At 60.5% G+C, this 16,598-nt stretch overlaps 1 protein-coding gene across 1 annotated transcript; it reads left to right on the top strand.

Moving 5' to 3' along the window:
• The first annotated feature begins 2,598 nt into the window (after positions 1-2,598).
• MAP3K11 (mitogen-activated protein kinase kinase kinase 11) lies at positions 2,599-16,154 on the top strand. The gene is made up of 10 exons (XM_077822491.1): positions 2,599-4,296; positions 8,357-8,537; positions 8,783-8,931; positions 9,140-9,315; positions 9,885-10,125; positions 10,733-10,846; positions 12,479-12,620; positions 12,945-13,036; positions 13,697-14,215; positions 14,468-16,154. Exons 1-10 carry the CDS (start codon positions 3,606-3,608, stop codon positions 14,935-14,937), a joined length of 2,775 nt encoding a protein of 924 aa, XP_077678617.1. The 5' UTR covers positions 2,599-3,605; the 3' UTR covers positions 14,938-16,154.
• The last annotated feature ends 444 nt before the right edge of the window (positions 16,155-16,598 follow it).

Here is a 16,598-nt window from a genome sequence, read left to right as displayed (position 1 = left end):
CAGGCAAGCAGGGACCTAGGTAGGGGGCAGGGGTGGGGAACGCCACAGGTGAAGGGCCCCGGCAGCCGGTGGAACCCGAGGGTCGGGGGGCGGGGGCAGGGGACCCCACGGGTGAAGGGCCCAGGCAGCCGGGGGAACCCGAGGGTAGGAGGGTCGGAGCCAGCCCGAGCGGCGCCCACCAGGCACCCAGGAACGCTAAGGGGACCCAAGGTCTGGTTCACTTCCGGGGTCAGAGGTCAGTTCGGTAGCCCCGAGCGGAGGGGGCACCCGGCCGCGGCACCTCAACCCAACTAGAAACTGGGGAGGCCGGAAGAGGAGCCCGGGAAGCCTCAGGAACAGCAGGAGAAGCACGCATGCGCCGATCACCCCCCGCAATATATATATATATATATACACACACACACACACACACACACAGACAGGAAGCGGAAGTGAGGGTGCTTGGGTCAACTGAGAGACTGTGGGCGGCTGAAGCACCACTGCGCATGCACTGAATTGTTTCCTCTGTACGCATGCGCACTACTACCACGCCCCCCGGTCCAATGAGAAATTTTCTCTGTGCGCGTGAGCAGATTTCACGGACCTTCGTGCACGCATGCGCAGCAGGTTTTAATCTCCGCCATTCTTCCCTCTCAATCGGGTTCTTCGAGCAGTAAGGAGCTCGGAGGTGCGCATGCGCACATAAACTGAGGGCCGTAAATGGGCAACTGATCCCCAAGGTGGATACATGATGGTGAACTGCGCATGCACATGATCCGGGCGTTAACTCGCGCTCTCTCTAGGATTTAATTTCTATTGGACTGGGTAGTTTGATCGACATTTTTGTTCCCCAATGAGCATTGAGGAAGGGTTAAAGGGGTGTGTTGGGGGCTCGAATTCTCCCAACCAAATAGTAGGCTAGAGAAGAAGGGGGGGGGGTGAGTGGGAGAACTGAGCTGCACCAGTCTGGGCTTCCGGGTGACTGCCTGCCTGCCTGCCCGCCCGCCTGCCCGCGCATGGGGCCCGGTTAGCTGTGCACTGGCAGTCTCCATGGGGCTGGATTTGGTAGCCCAGGCTGTGGTAATGTCCATCCTGGCTCCCTACCAGGTTCCCAGGGGCGTTTCACAGGGGATGATGTTCACTGCTGCTCCATCAGGATCCCAGACTCCTGGGTAGGACCTGGGGCTCTGATGGGCACTGGCTGCCCCAGATGTATGGAGCCTCAGCCAATAAACTGTGATCCCCAGTTAGACACTTGGGTTCTTTGCCCCATCACAGGCTGTCAGTGGAGCTTGAACAACTCCACCCAGGCCTCCTGGTACCATCCTCAAAGCTACAGGTGTCACTCTGTAACCAGTTGCCCTAGTAGACTAGTATTCCATACGGGACTCCTCTTGTGTATTGGAGATAGAAAACTGGGTCAGAGTGAGTGGGGTTAGGAATAAGCAGGGTGCATACCCCTTATCCCTTCCCACTTGATGAGGGGAAGTCAATGGAGTGATGCCCAAAGATCAGGACCCAACAGGAAGCAATGAGGATTGACAGTTAATGATTATTATATGAATAGCAAAAGCTTTCTGTACAGACACAAAGTGAGTGACAGTCCCTAATCCAAAGAGCTCACACAGTCTAAATAGTGTGAGGGAAAGGACTCAGCTAGGGTCCCACAGCAGATCAATGGCAGAATCAAAAATAAAATCCAGGAGTGCTGAGTCCCAGATAAGTGCTATCACCACGGGGTCAAGGTCCATACAGTGCCCAGTGCAATGGAGGCTCCGATCTTGGTTAAGGTTTATACAGTGCCCCGCACAACATGGCCCTGATTTCAGTCAGGGTCTGTGCAGCATCCAGTTGGAGAGGGGCCGTGATCTCTGTCAGAATCTGCCCAGCGCTATCGTAATACACACACTAACAGTCTGAGATAGTCCTTGCCCCAGAAAGCTTACCATGGCCCAGCAGTCAGGAAACCAAGAATATTTCCCCAGATCCTCTAGAAAACGGTCATGGGACTAAACCATTCCCAAGGGAACTGCTGACTTTAGTGGGGATGGGTTTGGGGATGGGTAGTGAGTACCCACACAACAGTTCCCTACCACTTCCTGGCCGGGAACTGCTTCTGGGAAAGCTTACTGCATCGAAGGCCATTTTGGCTACTGCTATGAGGAAGCTCACAGCTCCGGAGTTCCAGGCTGAGCAGTGGGCACTATCGCGGGGAGCTCGCAGTGTCAGAGTCCCTATCTGGGCACTACCATGGGGGAGTTCCTGGCTGGGGAGCTCCGCGCGGAAGCTTACTGTTGCTACAACCCAAAAAAGCAAATTCGGAACAACTCATGAATGAGCAAAGAGTCAGGAGCAAGAAGGGTGCAGGGAGGAATGACTGAAGAGCCCAAGCATTCTGTCTCCCAGCCCCACGTTTTAAGCACTAGACCCCACTTCCTCCCAGAGCTGGGGCTAGAACCCAGGTGTCTTGGTTCACAGCTCCCCCAGCCTAACTCACTCCGCTGCTGCTCCTAGAGCTAGGGAGAGAACCCAGGCGTCCTGGCTCCCAGCCCCTCCCCCACTCTCGTCGGACTCCTGAACTGTGTCTCCGTTCTTGTTCCTTTTCCTTTGTCCCGGTAACAATGTGACCCGCTCCGCCTTCCTGGTCCCAGACTCCACCCCAGAGCCTGTGCGGGGCGGGGGGACGGGGCAGGCCAGCGGGCGCTTCACTGGGGAACCGAAGCACACCCCGGGAGAGGCGGGGAGACGGGGCCGCCGCCGCAGACGATCGATCTTTGCGCCCGGAACCAGCTGCCTTCCTGTGGGTGCCAAGGGTGGCAAGCGACCGAGGGGCAAAGGCATTTCCCATGCCCCGGACCGGCCGGGACTCTGCCGGAGAGACGCCCCCAGGAGCGGCGGCTTCCAGCCGGGGAACTTCTCCAGCCGAGGCATTTCCTCCTCGCTCTGCCGCGGCTTGGGACAGAGCTCGGGCCGGGGCAGCTGGAGGGAGCGGGGTCTGGGCACGGCAGGGCACGGGGAGTTGAGGCCTCTGGGTGCTTGGAGATCGCCGGGGCGGTAGCTAGATCGGAGTGGAGCATCCTGGAGGCAGAGGGGCACTTCTGAGGGGATAGGCTGTAGGGGACAGCCCTGGTCCCTGGTCCCTGGTGGGGAACGGGGACGGGACGGACAGGCTGTAGGGGGCGATCCTGGTCCCTGTGGGAGGGGAGCAGGCTGTAGGGGGTGATCCTGGTCCCTGTCGGGGGGAGCAGGCTTTCGGGGGGATCCCGCCCCTTGTGAGGGGGAATAGGCCGGAGAGAACAAGTCTGTGCCCCCCGGGGAGGGAACGGGGGAATAGACTGCAGGAAATGATCGTGACCCCTGGCAGAAGGAATAGATTGTAACTGGGATGATCCTGCCCCAGCAAGGGGGGATTAAACTGTAGGGGCCAATCCTGGTTCCCAGATGGGAGGGGGCTCCTGTAAATTGGCAGGTTCCCCAGCCCCATAACCACCCTGCTCCTGTGAGACCCCTGCGAGCCGGGACCCCCAGCCTGGCCTTGCAGCACCTCTCTGGGAAGATGCCTGTGCTGTGAAGGGCCACATCTGGGCAGGGTCTCACTAGAGGCTGCCCCCAGCCTTTGACCCAGGATGGAGCCACTGAAGAACCTGCTGCGGAAAGGCGCATGGGGGCCGGAGCGGAGTGGTGGGGCGGCCTACACCAACCCAGTGTGGACGGCGCTGTTCGACTACGAGGCAGCGAGCAGCGATGAGCTCAGCCTGCGACAGGGGGACCGTGTGGAGGTGCTGTCGTGGGATGCCACCGTGTCTGGTGATGAGGGCTGGTGGGCAGGTCGGGTGCGGAGCCAGGTGGGCATCTTCCCCTCCAGCTACGTCTCCCTGCAGCCCGTTGGCTATGGCGAAGGTCCAGTTCACGCCGACTTCCGGGAACTGAGGCTGGAGGAGGTGATTGGGGTGGGGGGCTTTGGCAAGGTGTACCGCGGCAGCTGGAAGGGTGAGCTGGTGGCAGTGAAGGCGGCACGCCAGGACCCAGATGAGGACATCAGTGCCACTGCGGAAAGCGTGCGCCAGGAGGCCCGGCTCTTCGCCATGCTGCGCCACCCCAACATCATCACTCTCAAGGCTGTCTGCTTGCAGGAGCCCAACCTGTGCCTGGTGATGGAGTATGCTGCTGGGGGCCCACTCAGCCGCGCCCTGGCCGGGCGCAGGATCCCCCCCCACGTGCTGGTGGACTGGGCAGTTCAGATTGCCAGGGGGATGCAATACCTGCACTGTGGGGCCATCGTACCAGTCATCCACCGTGACCTCAAGTCCAACAACAGTGAGTGCCACTCCGCAGTTATGATGCCCCATGGGATCCCCCCAACTCCACTGGTGTCCCTCGAACCCGACCTGCAGCCAGTGGCAGAATAGCCATTTCGCCAACGGGGCCTGTGCCCAAGGGCCCTGGACAATTGGGCAGCCCCTGGAAAAATGGGCGCTTCACGCCCCTGGGGCCAACTCTGCCTGCCTGGTGCCCCTGCCAGGGAAAGTCTCTGCATCACAACCTCGCTTCCTGGCAAGAGCGCTGGGAAGGTGGGGGGAAGGGCAAGCCACCGCACCCCGATCCCATTTCCCTGGCAGGAGTGCCGGGAGGGGGTGGGGAGGGGCCCCCACTTGCTCTGGCCCAGGGCCCCATAAACCCCTAATCTGCCTCCACCTGCAGCCCCCCCCAGGATCCCCCCAGGTCCACTATTGTACCTCAATCCCAACCTGCAGCCCCCTGCTATCCCAGCTCTGACCCCCTCCCCGCACCTCTCACACAGCCCAGCTGGTGCATCTGAGTTCTGACCTCACTGACCCTGGGCAGCAGGAAATGATGACAGTTGTGGGACCTTAGAAAAATGTTTGATTTTAACATGTACATAAAATGCAGGGGGCGGGGAATGGGATTCAGGCTTTGGCCCTCCTGGGGGCACTGGCTCCAATCTAGCCCCAGGGTTGGGGACTTGCTGGCTCAGGGGGTTCCATTGGATTGAATGAGGTACCAGGAGTGTTAGGGTCTGTCTACACTGTGATAAAAGATTGCACAGCCACAGCTGGTCCGGCTCAGTTGACTTGGGCTCGCCAGGGTCTCAGAGCCTCGGCTGCAGCCCAAGCCCGAATGTCTCCACTGCAATTTTACAGCCTTGCAGCCCGAGCCTGGTCAGCAGAGCCAGACTCAGACTCAATGCTGCGGGTTTGTCATCACAGTGTAGACGTCCCCTTAGAGGCTTGAACGGTGAGGGAGCCTGGGGCCAGACTGAGCTTGATTAGGAAGAGTGGAGGTGAATGGTTAGAGCAGGGGAGGCTGAGAGTCTATCCACAGCTGTGGGAGGGGAGTGGGGCCTAGTGGTAAGAGCAGGGGTGGGGCTAGAAGCCAGGACTCCTGGGTTCTCTCTCTATTCCTAACCAATAAATAATAAACTGGTTAAGTGGAAGGCTGGGGTTGTGACTTTCGCCCTGGTTGACCCCATTCCTGTTAGGATCCCACTGGCTCCTAAGGAGCTGATTGGCTGGCACTCCCTTGGCCTAGGCCACCATTGAGTTCCCAGCATGCCCTGCTGCAGGGGGTGGGCTGGCGAGGGCTGTGGCTTGTGCGGTGCCTGGATCGGCGCTCCTGCGGCACTGGGAGGAGCTGGGGTGGGCAGCTGGGGTGGACTAGACCCACACTGGCGGGAGGGCACAGGGACACATGCCAGATGCCCCTTGTGCTCATGCCTGGTGGGAGGTGCAGGCCCACAGCTGGCTCTGTACAAGTGGCCCCTCCCAGGCTGACTCCCCAGGTTCCCTCCCCTTTCCGGGGCTGCAGCCAACCCCAAGGCAGGAGTGGCCTTCCTCAGGGACTGGGAGAGGGCAGCATTGCGGAGCAGGCTGCGATTGGGACCTTGGGGGGCTGGTTGCTACCCAGATCATGACCCCCACCAAACGAGATCAGGACCCCATGGGACTGTACTCCACACAGACCCTGACCCCCACCCTGATTGAGATCAGGGCCCTGTGGGGCCAGACGCTACACAGACCCCCAACCGAGATCGAGGCCCTGTTGGGCCGGGCATTGCACGCACCAAGTGAGAGAATCTCTGCCCCTAAGAGCTCACAGTTTGAATTGACTAAAGGGTAGGAGGGGAAAATGAGGCACTGGGGAAGGAAAGGGACTTACCCAAGATCAGAGGCAAAACCAGAAATAGAACCCAAGAGTCCTGACGCCCAGCCCCCACTGCTCCAATCACTAGCCCCCACTCCTCTCCCGGAGCTGAAATCAGTGTGGTTGGTGGTGGGTGCAGTCATTAGCCCACACTGGTGGGGTGGGGACTGTGTCAGTCTCTCTGACCCTAATACGGTTGGGGGGGTCTGTCCCCAGGCTGAGCCCCTCCCCCTCCCTGCCCATTTCCTGTCTTTCTAAATTAGACTGATTCCTGTCTGCCCAACCAGCCCTGGAACCAGCTCCACTGGAGATGCCTGTAGCTGGGGCAGTGTTTGGAGGCAGGCAGTGCTGCCTATCCTGCCCCCACACAGTGGGGGTTCCCTTTAACAGGGGTCTGGCCTGCCTGAGGGGCAATGTGGGCTTTGGGGGACACGGGGGGAGGGAGGACACTGCTTGGGCAGGGGTCTGGTATTGAGGTGGCTGAGAGGGACTGGGGAGGGAAGGCCACAGTATGGGGAAGAGAGACTAGGCGGGAGAGAGGAGTATTGGGGGGCTGTGGTGGGGGCATAGAGCACTGCAGCATGTCAGGATCCAGTGGGGGGAGGTCACAGCATGGGGGAGAGGGCTAAAATGGGGATTGCAGTTTGGAGGCTGTGAGGGAGGGGAGGAGTTATTGGGGTGACCGTGGGGTGGGGGCTATTGGTGGATGCAGGCTGGGGGAGGGGCATTGAATGGGGGCTGTGGTAGGCATTGGGGGCTGTGGTTTGGAGAGCAGAGGGGGTGTGGGATGGGACAGTGGGGGCTGTGATCTGGGGACCCCCGGGTGTGGGGGCAAAGTATTGGGGGGCTGCTGATGGGGCAGTTGGAGCTGTTGTCCAGCCGTCCCCCCGGCCCCCAGCTGTCGGAGCGCCTGGACTGGCCCAAGGCCTCCCTTCTCAGCTTCCTTCCGGCAGCTTCCTGCCCTGGCTTCCTGCCCCCCTCAGCTGGCAATAGTGGGGGGAGCAGAGAGAAAACAGCAGTTGGGGAGGGAGTGTAAGTGCAGAGGACCCAGGAGAGGGGGTGGCAGAGGTGAAAAGGGGAGGGACTCAGGGCTATGGGGGGGCAGTGGTGTGTGTGTGTGGGGATTCCAGCTGTGCTCTGGTGCCTGGGAAAGGAGTCCCCTGTCTTGCTTGTCCCCCTCCCTCCTGGAGGGTCCCCAGGGTGGATGGCTGTCCTGGGGAGAAGGGAGGGAAGCAGTGGCTGCAGTGCTGTGGGGGAGCTGGCGGGGGCAGCACTGGGAATATGGCTGCAGTTGGGGGGGAAGCTGGTGGGGGCAGTGCTGGGGGTGTGGCAGTAGTGCTGAGAAGAGCTGGTAGGGGCAGCGCTGGGGGTGTGGCTATAGCTTGGGCTGGAGCTGGCAGGGGTCAATGCTGGGGGTGTGGCTGGAGCTTGGGGGAGAGCTGGAGGGGGGCAGTGATGGGAGTGTGGCTGCAGTTGGGGGGAAGCTGGCGGGGGCAGCGCTGGGGGTGTGGCTGCAGCGGTGCGGGGAGCTGGCGGGGGCAGCGTTGTGGGGGGACTGGTGGGGGCAGAAGACAAAGCACTAATTCTCCAGCCAGACGTGTACAATGGGCCGCTTAGTGCAGTACAGACCCAGGGAATGTTTCTCTTTCGCCTACGGATCATGGGGCTGCAGAACCCAGCTGGGCGGAGCTGGGCGCCAGGACTCCTGGGTTCTCTTTCTAATTCTGGGAAGCGAGTGCGGGCTAGTGGTTAGAGCAGGGAGGCTGGGAGTCAGGGCTCATGAATTCTATCCCTGGCTTTGCTACTGAGACTCTGTACAGAGTTTGTCCAAGTCCCCCCCTCCCTGCCTCAGTTTCCCCAGCTGTGACGTGCTCTTGAGCCACCTTTGCCAAGGAGCAGCTGCTGGTGACCTGTCCCTACTGGCACCTGCCTGAGCATGAACTAGGCCCATGAGCCGTGGGAAAGGGGAAGTGATACCAGGCCTTTAATATAAGAGCTTGTGTCTCAGGCTCTCTTCCTACTACAACAGGATCCCCAGGAAAATGTCACAGGAAATGCGCTGCAAATAGTACATCAACCATGGCTGGGAGGCCTTGGGGCCTGTCCCCTTTAGGGGGCGGGGGCTCTGATATGGCCTCTGAGGGTGAGGGGGGGAATGGGACATGGCGCCTTTCCCCTGCAGGGGCACTGACCCCTTGTTCCCTCACCCCCCAAGTCCTGCTGTCCCAGCGCATTGAAGAGGAGGACATGAACGGGAAGACACTGAAGATCACAGACTTTGGGCTGGCGCGAGAGTGGCATCGCACCACCAAGATGAGCGCAGCTGGCACCTATGCCTGGATGGCACCCGAGGTCATCAAGGCCTCCACCTTCTCCAAGGGCAGCGATGTCTGGAGGTGAGCACTCAGGCCAGCCAGGATGCCTGGGTTCCATCCCAGCTCTGGGAGGGGAGCGGGAGTCTATTGGGTTAGAACCGAGGAGGCTGGGAGGCAGGACTCCTGGGTTCCATCCCAGCTCTGGGAGGGGAGGGGGTCTAATGTCCATTTCCCTCTTTCCTGACCCCCTCCTTGGGTTACCACGAGGATGAGGGATGCTGAAGATGGTCTCCCCCCAGCCCCACTAACACTCTCTCCCCTCCCAGCTATGGCGTGCTGCTGTGGGAGCTGCTGACTGGGGAGGTCCCGTACCGCAGCATCGACGGGCTGGCTGTGGCCTACGGCGTCGCCGTCAACAAGCTGACACTGCCTATCCCCTCCACCTGCCCCCAGCCGTTTGCCCAGCTCATGGCAGGTAAGGGCGGGGAGGGAGTCAGGATGCCTGGGAGTCTATCCCAGCTCTGGAAGGGGTGTGGGGCCTAGTAGGTAGAGAGATGGCAGGACCTGTGTCTCACCAGGGCCAGATCCTGGATGGCTGGGCAGAGTCTGAGCAAGGCAGAGTTTGCCCCACCCCTGCTGGATGAGACAGACCCTGACAAATCCTGTTTCCCCCCCACCCCCAGAGTGCTGGGACCAGGACCCCCATGGGCGGCCCAGCTTCGACTCCATCCTGGCCCAGCTGACGGCACTGGAGGCCCAGGTGCTGGAGGAGATGCCCCAGGACTCCTTCCACTCCATGCAGGACGACTGGAAGCTGGAGATCCAGGGCATGTTCGATGAGCTTCGAGCCAAGGAAAAGGTACAGCTCCCCCAAGGCCTGCTCAGCCTAGCCCCCCGCTCCCCACTCGGGCCCCCCACAGCCCCCACAGCCCCTGCAACCTAGCCCCTCTCTCAGTCCCCCCACTTTCCAGAGCTCCCACAGCCCAGCCCCCCACTCAGCTCCTGCAGCCCAGTTCCCCCACTCCCGACTGAGCCCCTAAAGCCCAGCCCCCCCACTGAGCCCCTGCAGCCCGGCCCCCATTCCCCACTGTGCCCCCGCAGCCAGGCCCCACCACTCATCCCCCAAAGCCCAGCCCCCCCCCCCCAACTGAGCCCCCACCACTTCCCACTCAGCCCCCACAGCCTTGACTCCAATTCCTTACTGAGCCCTCTGACTGTTCTCCACAGCATGGCACTTCCATTTCCCTCTGAGCCCCCCTGCAGCATCGCACCCCCTGCCAAATCCACCCCTGCCCCCATCCCAGCAGGTAGGGGGCACTGTGCTGCATCCTTGCGCCCCCTAATGGTGCCCAGGGGCATTGTGGTCAGTGCTGCCAGCGAAGCGCGAGCCCCCAGCGGCACGGTGACCCTGTCCTCACTCCACGGCAGGAGCTGCTGAGCCGGGAGGAGGAGCTGCAGCGGGCAGCGCTGGAGCAGAAGTCCCACGAGGAGTTCCTGCGGCAGCGGGAGCACCAGCTGGCCCAGTGGGAGCTGGAGGTGTTTGAGCGGGAGCTCACCCTGCTCATCCAGCAGATGAACAAGGACCCCCCCAATGTGAAGCGCAGGAAGGGCACTTTCAAGAGGAATAAGCTCAAGGGGCGGGACAGCGAGAGGATCAGCATGCCTCTCGGTACAGGCCTGGAGGCTGCGGGTTGGGACTCACCGGGAGAGCTGTAGGAAGCCCAGGGCTGGGATGGTAGGGGGCTACGGGTTGGATTGAGGGGTGCTAGCAGGGCTGAGGGCTAGGGCAACCTAGGGCTCATAGCAAGAGGGCTGCTCCCCATCCCTTGCTCTGAGCCCCCATTTCTCCCTCTGCTACCCTGCTCCCATCTATGGGGTGTGCGGGCTCCTTCTCAGGGCTGCCCAGGTCACGCCCCGCTCTGGGCTTTGGCTGGGAGTATGGAGGGCTCCAGGCTGTGGTTACTCAAGGTTAATTACCTTGTTTACTCTCCTTTCCCAGCGGGGGCGGGGGTGGGTAATGCTGCTGATGGAGACACCCAGTGTAAATCTGGAGTGTCCGGGCAGACACCAGTGCGGAAACCCTCTGGGGAGCTGAGATCAGAATCCAGCCCTGACCCCAGTGCTGTCAGGGGGGACTCCGGGTTGACCCTGGGGAGCTGAGATCAGAATCTGGCCCTGACCCCAGTACAGTGGGGGGCAGTGATCTTTTGGAGGTGGTAATTCTGGGGGAGGGGCAGAGGGCTGTTCTCACCCATCTCATTCTCCCTCCCCCTTAGATTTCAAACACCGCATCACGGTGCAGGCCTCCCCTGGACTGGACAAGAGGAAGAACGTCTTCGAGGTGGGGGCTGGGGGCTCCCCGACCTTCCCGCGCTTAAGAGCCATCCAGTGTGAGTGAGACACTGCAGCTGTAAGGGGCCAGGAGCTCTGTGCCTGCTCCATGCCCCCCCCTGCTAGGGAATAGTGTCTTGGGGCTCCCCTGAACTTACTCAGTCATTTGGGGTATATCTGCTTAGGGAGGGAGAGCTGTGCTGTCATTGCCTTCTGGTCAATCAGAGAGGTACAGATGATGACATCATAAGTATTCACCCATTATGTCATTTCTTTCTGGTCAATCAGAGAAGCACAAACTATGATTAAGGCTACGATTATGTCACGGAAGTCACGGAATCCGTGACTTCCAGAGACCTCCGTGACATTTTCTGCTTCAGCCCCAGGGCCACGAGGTTGGAGCTGTCAGCCAGCCGGGGCACCAGAGCTCTCAGCTTCCTGGGCCCTGGAGCTCCAAGCTGTGGCAGGGGACCACCCTATAGTTTCTAGCCCCTGCAGGTGGTGGGGGGGCCTTACAGCTCCTAGGTGCATGCCCAGAGCTCCAGACTGCTAGAGCTCTGAGCTACAGCAGGGGCCTCCACAGATCTCAGTCACCATGGGCGGCCCCTGGAGCTCCCAGCCACCGTGGGAGGCCTCCGGAGCTCCCAGCCACCAGTCCTGGAGCTCCGAGCCTCCACGGGCAGCAGGGGGCCTGCAGCTCCCAGTCGCTGTGAGCTGCGGCAGTGGTGGGTGCTGGACCCCCCCCCACTTCCCATTTTGTCAGGGTTATTTTTAGTAAAAGTTGTGAATTTTTGTGTATTGCCCATGACCTGTCTGTGACTTTTACTAAAAATTTCCGTGACAAAATCTTAGCCTTAACTATGATGTGATAACTATTTGGCCATGATGTAATTTTGCACAATAAGAGCCGCCCCAGGGGTTGGTTGCCCAGGGTATAATGATCCATGGGTCGCTCTATATTCCCCCCCTCTCCCAATACACACATACATACCCAACCCCTCAGCACTGATTGGCCAGAATTAAATTACATAGCTGCTATGCCTGTAGCATGTCCATCCTTATGCCGATTGGATGGAGTGAAGTGACATCACCTGTTGTTGGCTCTGATGATTCAACATGGTGTTGACTGGATGGAGGAAAATGACATCACAGGAAGTTGCTTGTGTTATCACTTCCTGTGGCTAGCTCCGTTTGGACCAGAGTAAATGACACTGGGGGAGGAAGTTGGTGGGGGAGGACGCAGGGGTTTGTTCTTCCATTATAGTCTGTGCTTTGTGCTGATTGGCTGATAAAATGACATCACAGCTTATGACATCATTACACAAGTTGATCAGAGAGAATTAAATTTTATCAGAGCATGTGACATCATCTCTTGGACCTCTCCAGTCAGCAGGACATGACATCACAAGCGATTATACGTGACATAATTGTTTGTGATTTCTGATTGGTCAGAATGAAATGATATCACACAAAGATTACATGTAACTTAGTTATGTGTGCTTTTCTAATTGGCCGGAAGGAAATAATGTAATTAGGATTATATGTGAGAGCATCACTTGTGCTTCTCTGATCAGAAAGAAATGATATCACGGGGGACATGCTGACATCACAAAATATTCACCCACAATGCCCTTTCTTTCTGACCGGCATGACATCATCCTCCACTGAACCATGTGCTTCCTCCCATGCAGTGGAGCCCGCCGAGAGCAGCCAGAGCTGGGGCAGACAGGCACCACGCCGCACAGATGAGGCCTGGAATGGGGAGCGCCGCCCTGGCAAGAACTGGGGTCCCGGATCCCCAAAGCCCTGGGAGAGCAGCACCCAAAATGGCAGGTAGGGGATGCTGCTTCCCCTCCCCCATACATCTTTCTTCTCCCCTCCCTAAGCCCCTCACCCTGGTGTTTGGGGTTGGGGGAGAAATCCTGGCTGCCCCCCGATCACTAACTATAAGATTAATAATGTTGAGCCAGGTACTGAGATGGGAGCCAGGACTCCTGGGTGCTTTCCCGGCTTTGAGAGGGGAGTAGGGTCCAGTGGGTTAGAGCAGGGGGGCTGGGAGTCAGGATTCCTGGGTCTCCATTGTCCCTCCTCTAGCTGCTCCTCCTGGCTGTCCCCGCTCCCTGTTCCTCTCAGAGTTCTAACCCCCATCCCCTGCAGAAGGAGGTCCCGGCTGGAGGAGACGACTTGGTACGTTGAGCAGGAGGAGCCCAATCCCGTGGAGTCGGCCCCATCCCAGCCTGCCCTAAACGGTGAGTCTCCATGGGGGAGGGGACACGGGCTGGCTCTGGTGTCAGGCCCAGACTCCCCAGCGTAGGGCCTGGGGAATTCAGCATCCGGAGAGCGTGTCACTGCATGTACAAGAGGAGCTCCTGCTGCCGGGCTGGGCACCACATGCTGCCCTCGACTGAGGTTAGGGCTGGGCAGCACATGCACCCACTCCTGAGATCGGGGCCCCCCTCGGGCCCAGCACCGCACAGACCCCCCTGGCTGTGATCAGGGGCCCCCCTCGGGCCCAGCACCACACACACACCCCTGCCTGTGATCCGGGGCCCCCTCGGGCCGGGCGCCGCACGGACCCCCCTGCCTGTGATCCGGGGCCCCCTCGGGCCGGGCGCCGCACGGACCCCCCTGCCTGTGATCCGGGGCCCCCTCGGGCCGGGCGCCGCACGGACGCACAGAGATACCGTCCCTGGCCTGAAGAGCTCAAGTCTGAATAGCTGAGTGGGTGTGAAGATGGAGGGGGGCGGAGGAGGAGGGAGGGATGGATGGGAGGGATCTGTGGGAGGGTGAATGGATGGAGGGGAAGTTGCTGGGGACATGCTGGCTGTGTGTCCTGTTCCCTGCACTACACCGGACAGGGGATTCCCAGCACGGGCATTGTTGCTTATGGCTCTGTCCCTTCTTTGCAGGTGATGTCCCCTCTTTAGGCCCCAATGGGACCCAGGAGTCTGAGGAGCAGCGGGCACCGGCTCCGGAGCGGATCAGTACCCCCAAACTCATCCAGAGAGCACTGCTGAGGGGCACAGCGCTGCTGGCCTCTCTCGGGCTGGGCCGGGACCTGTCACAGGCCCGACGGGAGGAGAAAGGGGAGCCCCCACCTGTGCCCACTCCCCCGCCTTCTCCTGAGCTCATCCACTTCTCCCCCAAGGACACACACTGCCCTGCCCTGCTGGTGGAGCAGGGCCAGGAGGGGCCGGCCCGAATGCCAGGGACCACAGAGGAGGACCAGGAGGGGCCAGCCCGGATGCCACGGTCCACGGAGCAGGGCCAGGAGCGGTCAGCCCGGATGCCAGAGTCCACAGAGCTGCTCATCCACCTGGTCCCAGGTGGTGATAGAGGGTCCCTGGCCCCCTTGTGGGGTCAGAGGTCACCAAAGAGCCCACGATGTGAGGAGGAGCGGAGTCCTGGCAGCAGGGCAGATAAGTGGGGTAAGTGAGGAGTGACGAAGATGCAGAGACTTTTCCCACTCGGGCGTGCTGGCTGCAACCCAGCTTCAGGATGGGGCATGGGTTGGCTCAGGGGGATGGGGAATGGGGCCTTTCCCCTCCAGAGGGCGCCGGCTCTGACCCAACCCCAGGGCAGGGGACAGGCTGGTTCAGCTTGGGGGATGGGATTCAGGTTTGGTCATTAGGTGCCCACCCTCCTGTTGTTCTAATATCCCCTGTTCTCTCTCACCGTAGGTGGGGCCCTACCATCGCCCTCGTCCCCCTGCAGCCCCCACTCGCCACGCCCCTCTCCACACACCAGCCTCATCTCCCGGCCCCGTCCCTCCCCTGTGCGCAGCCGCATCGACCCCTGGAGTTTTGTGTCGGCGGGGCCCCGTGCCTCCCCAGCCCAATCCCCCCAGCCAGAGCCGCGCTGGCGTCGGGCGGGGACCCCTGACTCCAGCAACCCCTTCGTGACTTCTGACCCCTTCTCCCGCCCCTCACTGGGACCTTTTGACTTGGAGACCTTCGACCCCTTTGCCTCGGCGCCCAGATTGACCAGTCTCTCCTGCCACTTGGACCAAGGCCAGCTCAGTCCCTACCCCTCGCCCCCTCCACGCCACTCCCCTGGCTTTTCTGCCCCCCTGGAGCAGACCAAAGAGACCCACCCCTTGCCGTGGTGGATGGCCAGATCCCCGCAGGAGGAGAGCAGAGTCCCAAAGTGAAATGGGCAATACAGGAAGACCTGGCCTCTTTGGACAGTTGCACACAGGAAGTCCTACAACGAAAGCGGGCGATATTGGAAGTCCCACCCTCCTCAGACTTTGCATGGAGGAAGTCCTGCCCTCTTTGGACAATTGCACACTGGAAGTCCTGCCCTCCTCAAGTTCTGAGTGCAAGAAGTCCCATCTTGCTTGGATTATTGTACCAGATACAAGGCTCAGGTTGGGGAAGTCTCTGTGTTGGATGTTTGGGGGGGTGGGGGACCTTTTACTATACACTGGAAAGGTGGAGGAGTTCTGGGGAGCTCCTGTGGGGTAAGTGGGGTACCGCCCCCTGCCTTAAAGAAGAGACTAAGAGTGGCTTGGACACCCTCTGAGCCGGGTGCCATGGTCTCTGTGATCTGCAATTCCCAGCCACACATTGCATGAGGTTGTCGGGTCTCTGCCAAACTCCCACCCTGGTCCTCAGAACCACTGAATAGGTAGTGATCACTGCTTGGGAGTGAGGGGCACTGGCAGAGCTGGGGGAGACCAGGGCTGGGATTGAAGGAGTGAGGGGCACCGGCTCAGCCCATCTGTTTCATGAACACTAATAGTGGGCCCCCCCTGTTCCCAGCATGGGGTCCTGGTGTCTGGGTTGGGGACCAGCCACCCCTCCCCCAAGGTAGCAGCCCCTTTTGCTGATAGCAGGGGTGTCTTGGGGATATCTCTGTGGGAGGAGGACACTGGGAGAGACCGATACGGGATCACCCCCCATTTGCTACATTCCCGAGCATGGACTGGCTGCAGGTGAGTGTGCGCCTGGGTGTCTGAGCATAGGTGTGCATGCAAGGCTGGGAGTGCGGTGTACTTGGGCAAGTGTGCAAAGCATGAGGGGTTGCGCGTGTGCAGCTGCCCCAGTACCTTTGTGCTGGTGTCTGTGGGCGTGTGTGAAGCCAGAGGTGTGGGAGCACGGGTGAGGGCTGGCCTGGGCCGGAGACAGGTGTGCCTGGGAGCAGCTGTGCCATTGCCTGCACGTCCAGCGTGGGAGTCTGCTGCTTCCCTCCCCCATCCGTGGGGTCCCCGTTAACTCTGTCCCTTCCTCCTGCTGTGAGTTCCTGCCCTGGGGTCAGGGGAGGCGGGCCAGGCCATGTCAATACCTTCTGTAACTGCACCGAGACCCCAGGCTGGGGAGCAGCCAAAGCTGGGGCTGCATGTGGATTGAGACCAAATAAACTCCCAGCTGCTGCTTCCATTCTTGCTCCTGCTTTGGTCTCCTTCCCCTTCCCTCCCACCGCAGCTCGCTGCACCCCCCCACCCCACCCCCGGTTATGATCTCAGAGCGCCAGTCGGAGAGAGGCCTCCCAGGGTGCACTGGGCCAGGACAGGCCCTTGAGAGGCTTGGCCACCTTTGCACACCTGCCCGGTATGGGCACGAGCCTAGCATGGGGGGAGCGAATGTGGGTGTGCAAAGGCCTCTGGGTGCAAAAAAGACTCAGCAGCGTGCATGCCCCTTGCATGCCTGCCTGCAGCAATGCCAATGGCTGCCTTGCTCTCACGGCGGCCCAGGGCGCATGGCGCTATCCAGGCACGTGGCTCTGGTGCCTGCGTGTGGGCACGCATGACTCTTGCAGGTGCCACGTTTTGCTCCTGGCTTGGTTCAGGCTGACTCCGACTCCAGCCCC

The sequence above is a fragment of the Eretmochelys imbricata genome, chromosome 7 (assembly GCF_965152235.1).
Source record: "Eretmochelys imbricata isolate rEreImb1 chromosome 7, rEreImb1.hap1, whole genome shotgun sequence".
Classification (NCBI taxonomy): domain Eukaryota; kingdom Metazoa; phylum Chordata; order Testudines; family Cheloniidae; genus Eretmochelys; species Eretmochelys imbricata.
The sequence above is the reverse complement of the archived record's forward strand: the minus strand, read 5'-3'. Positions and strand labels throughout refer to the sequence as shown.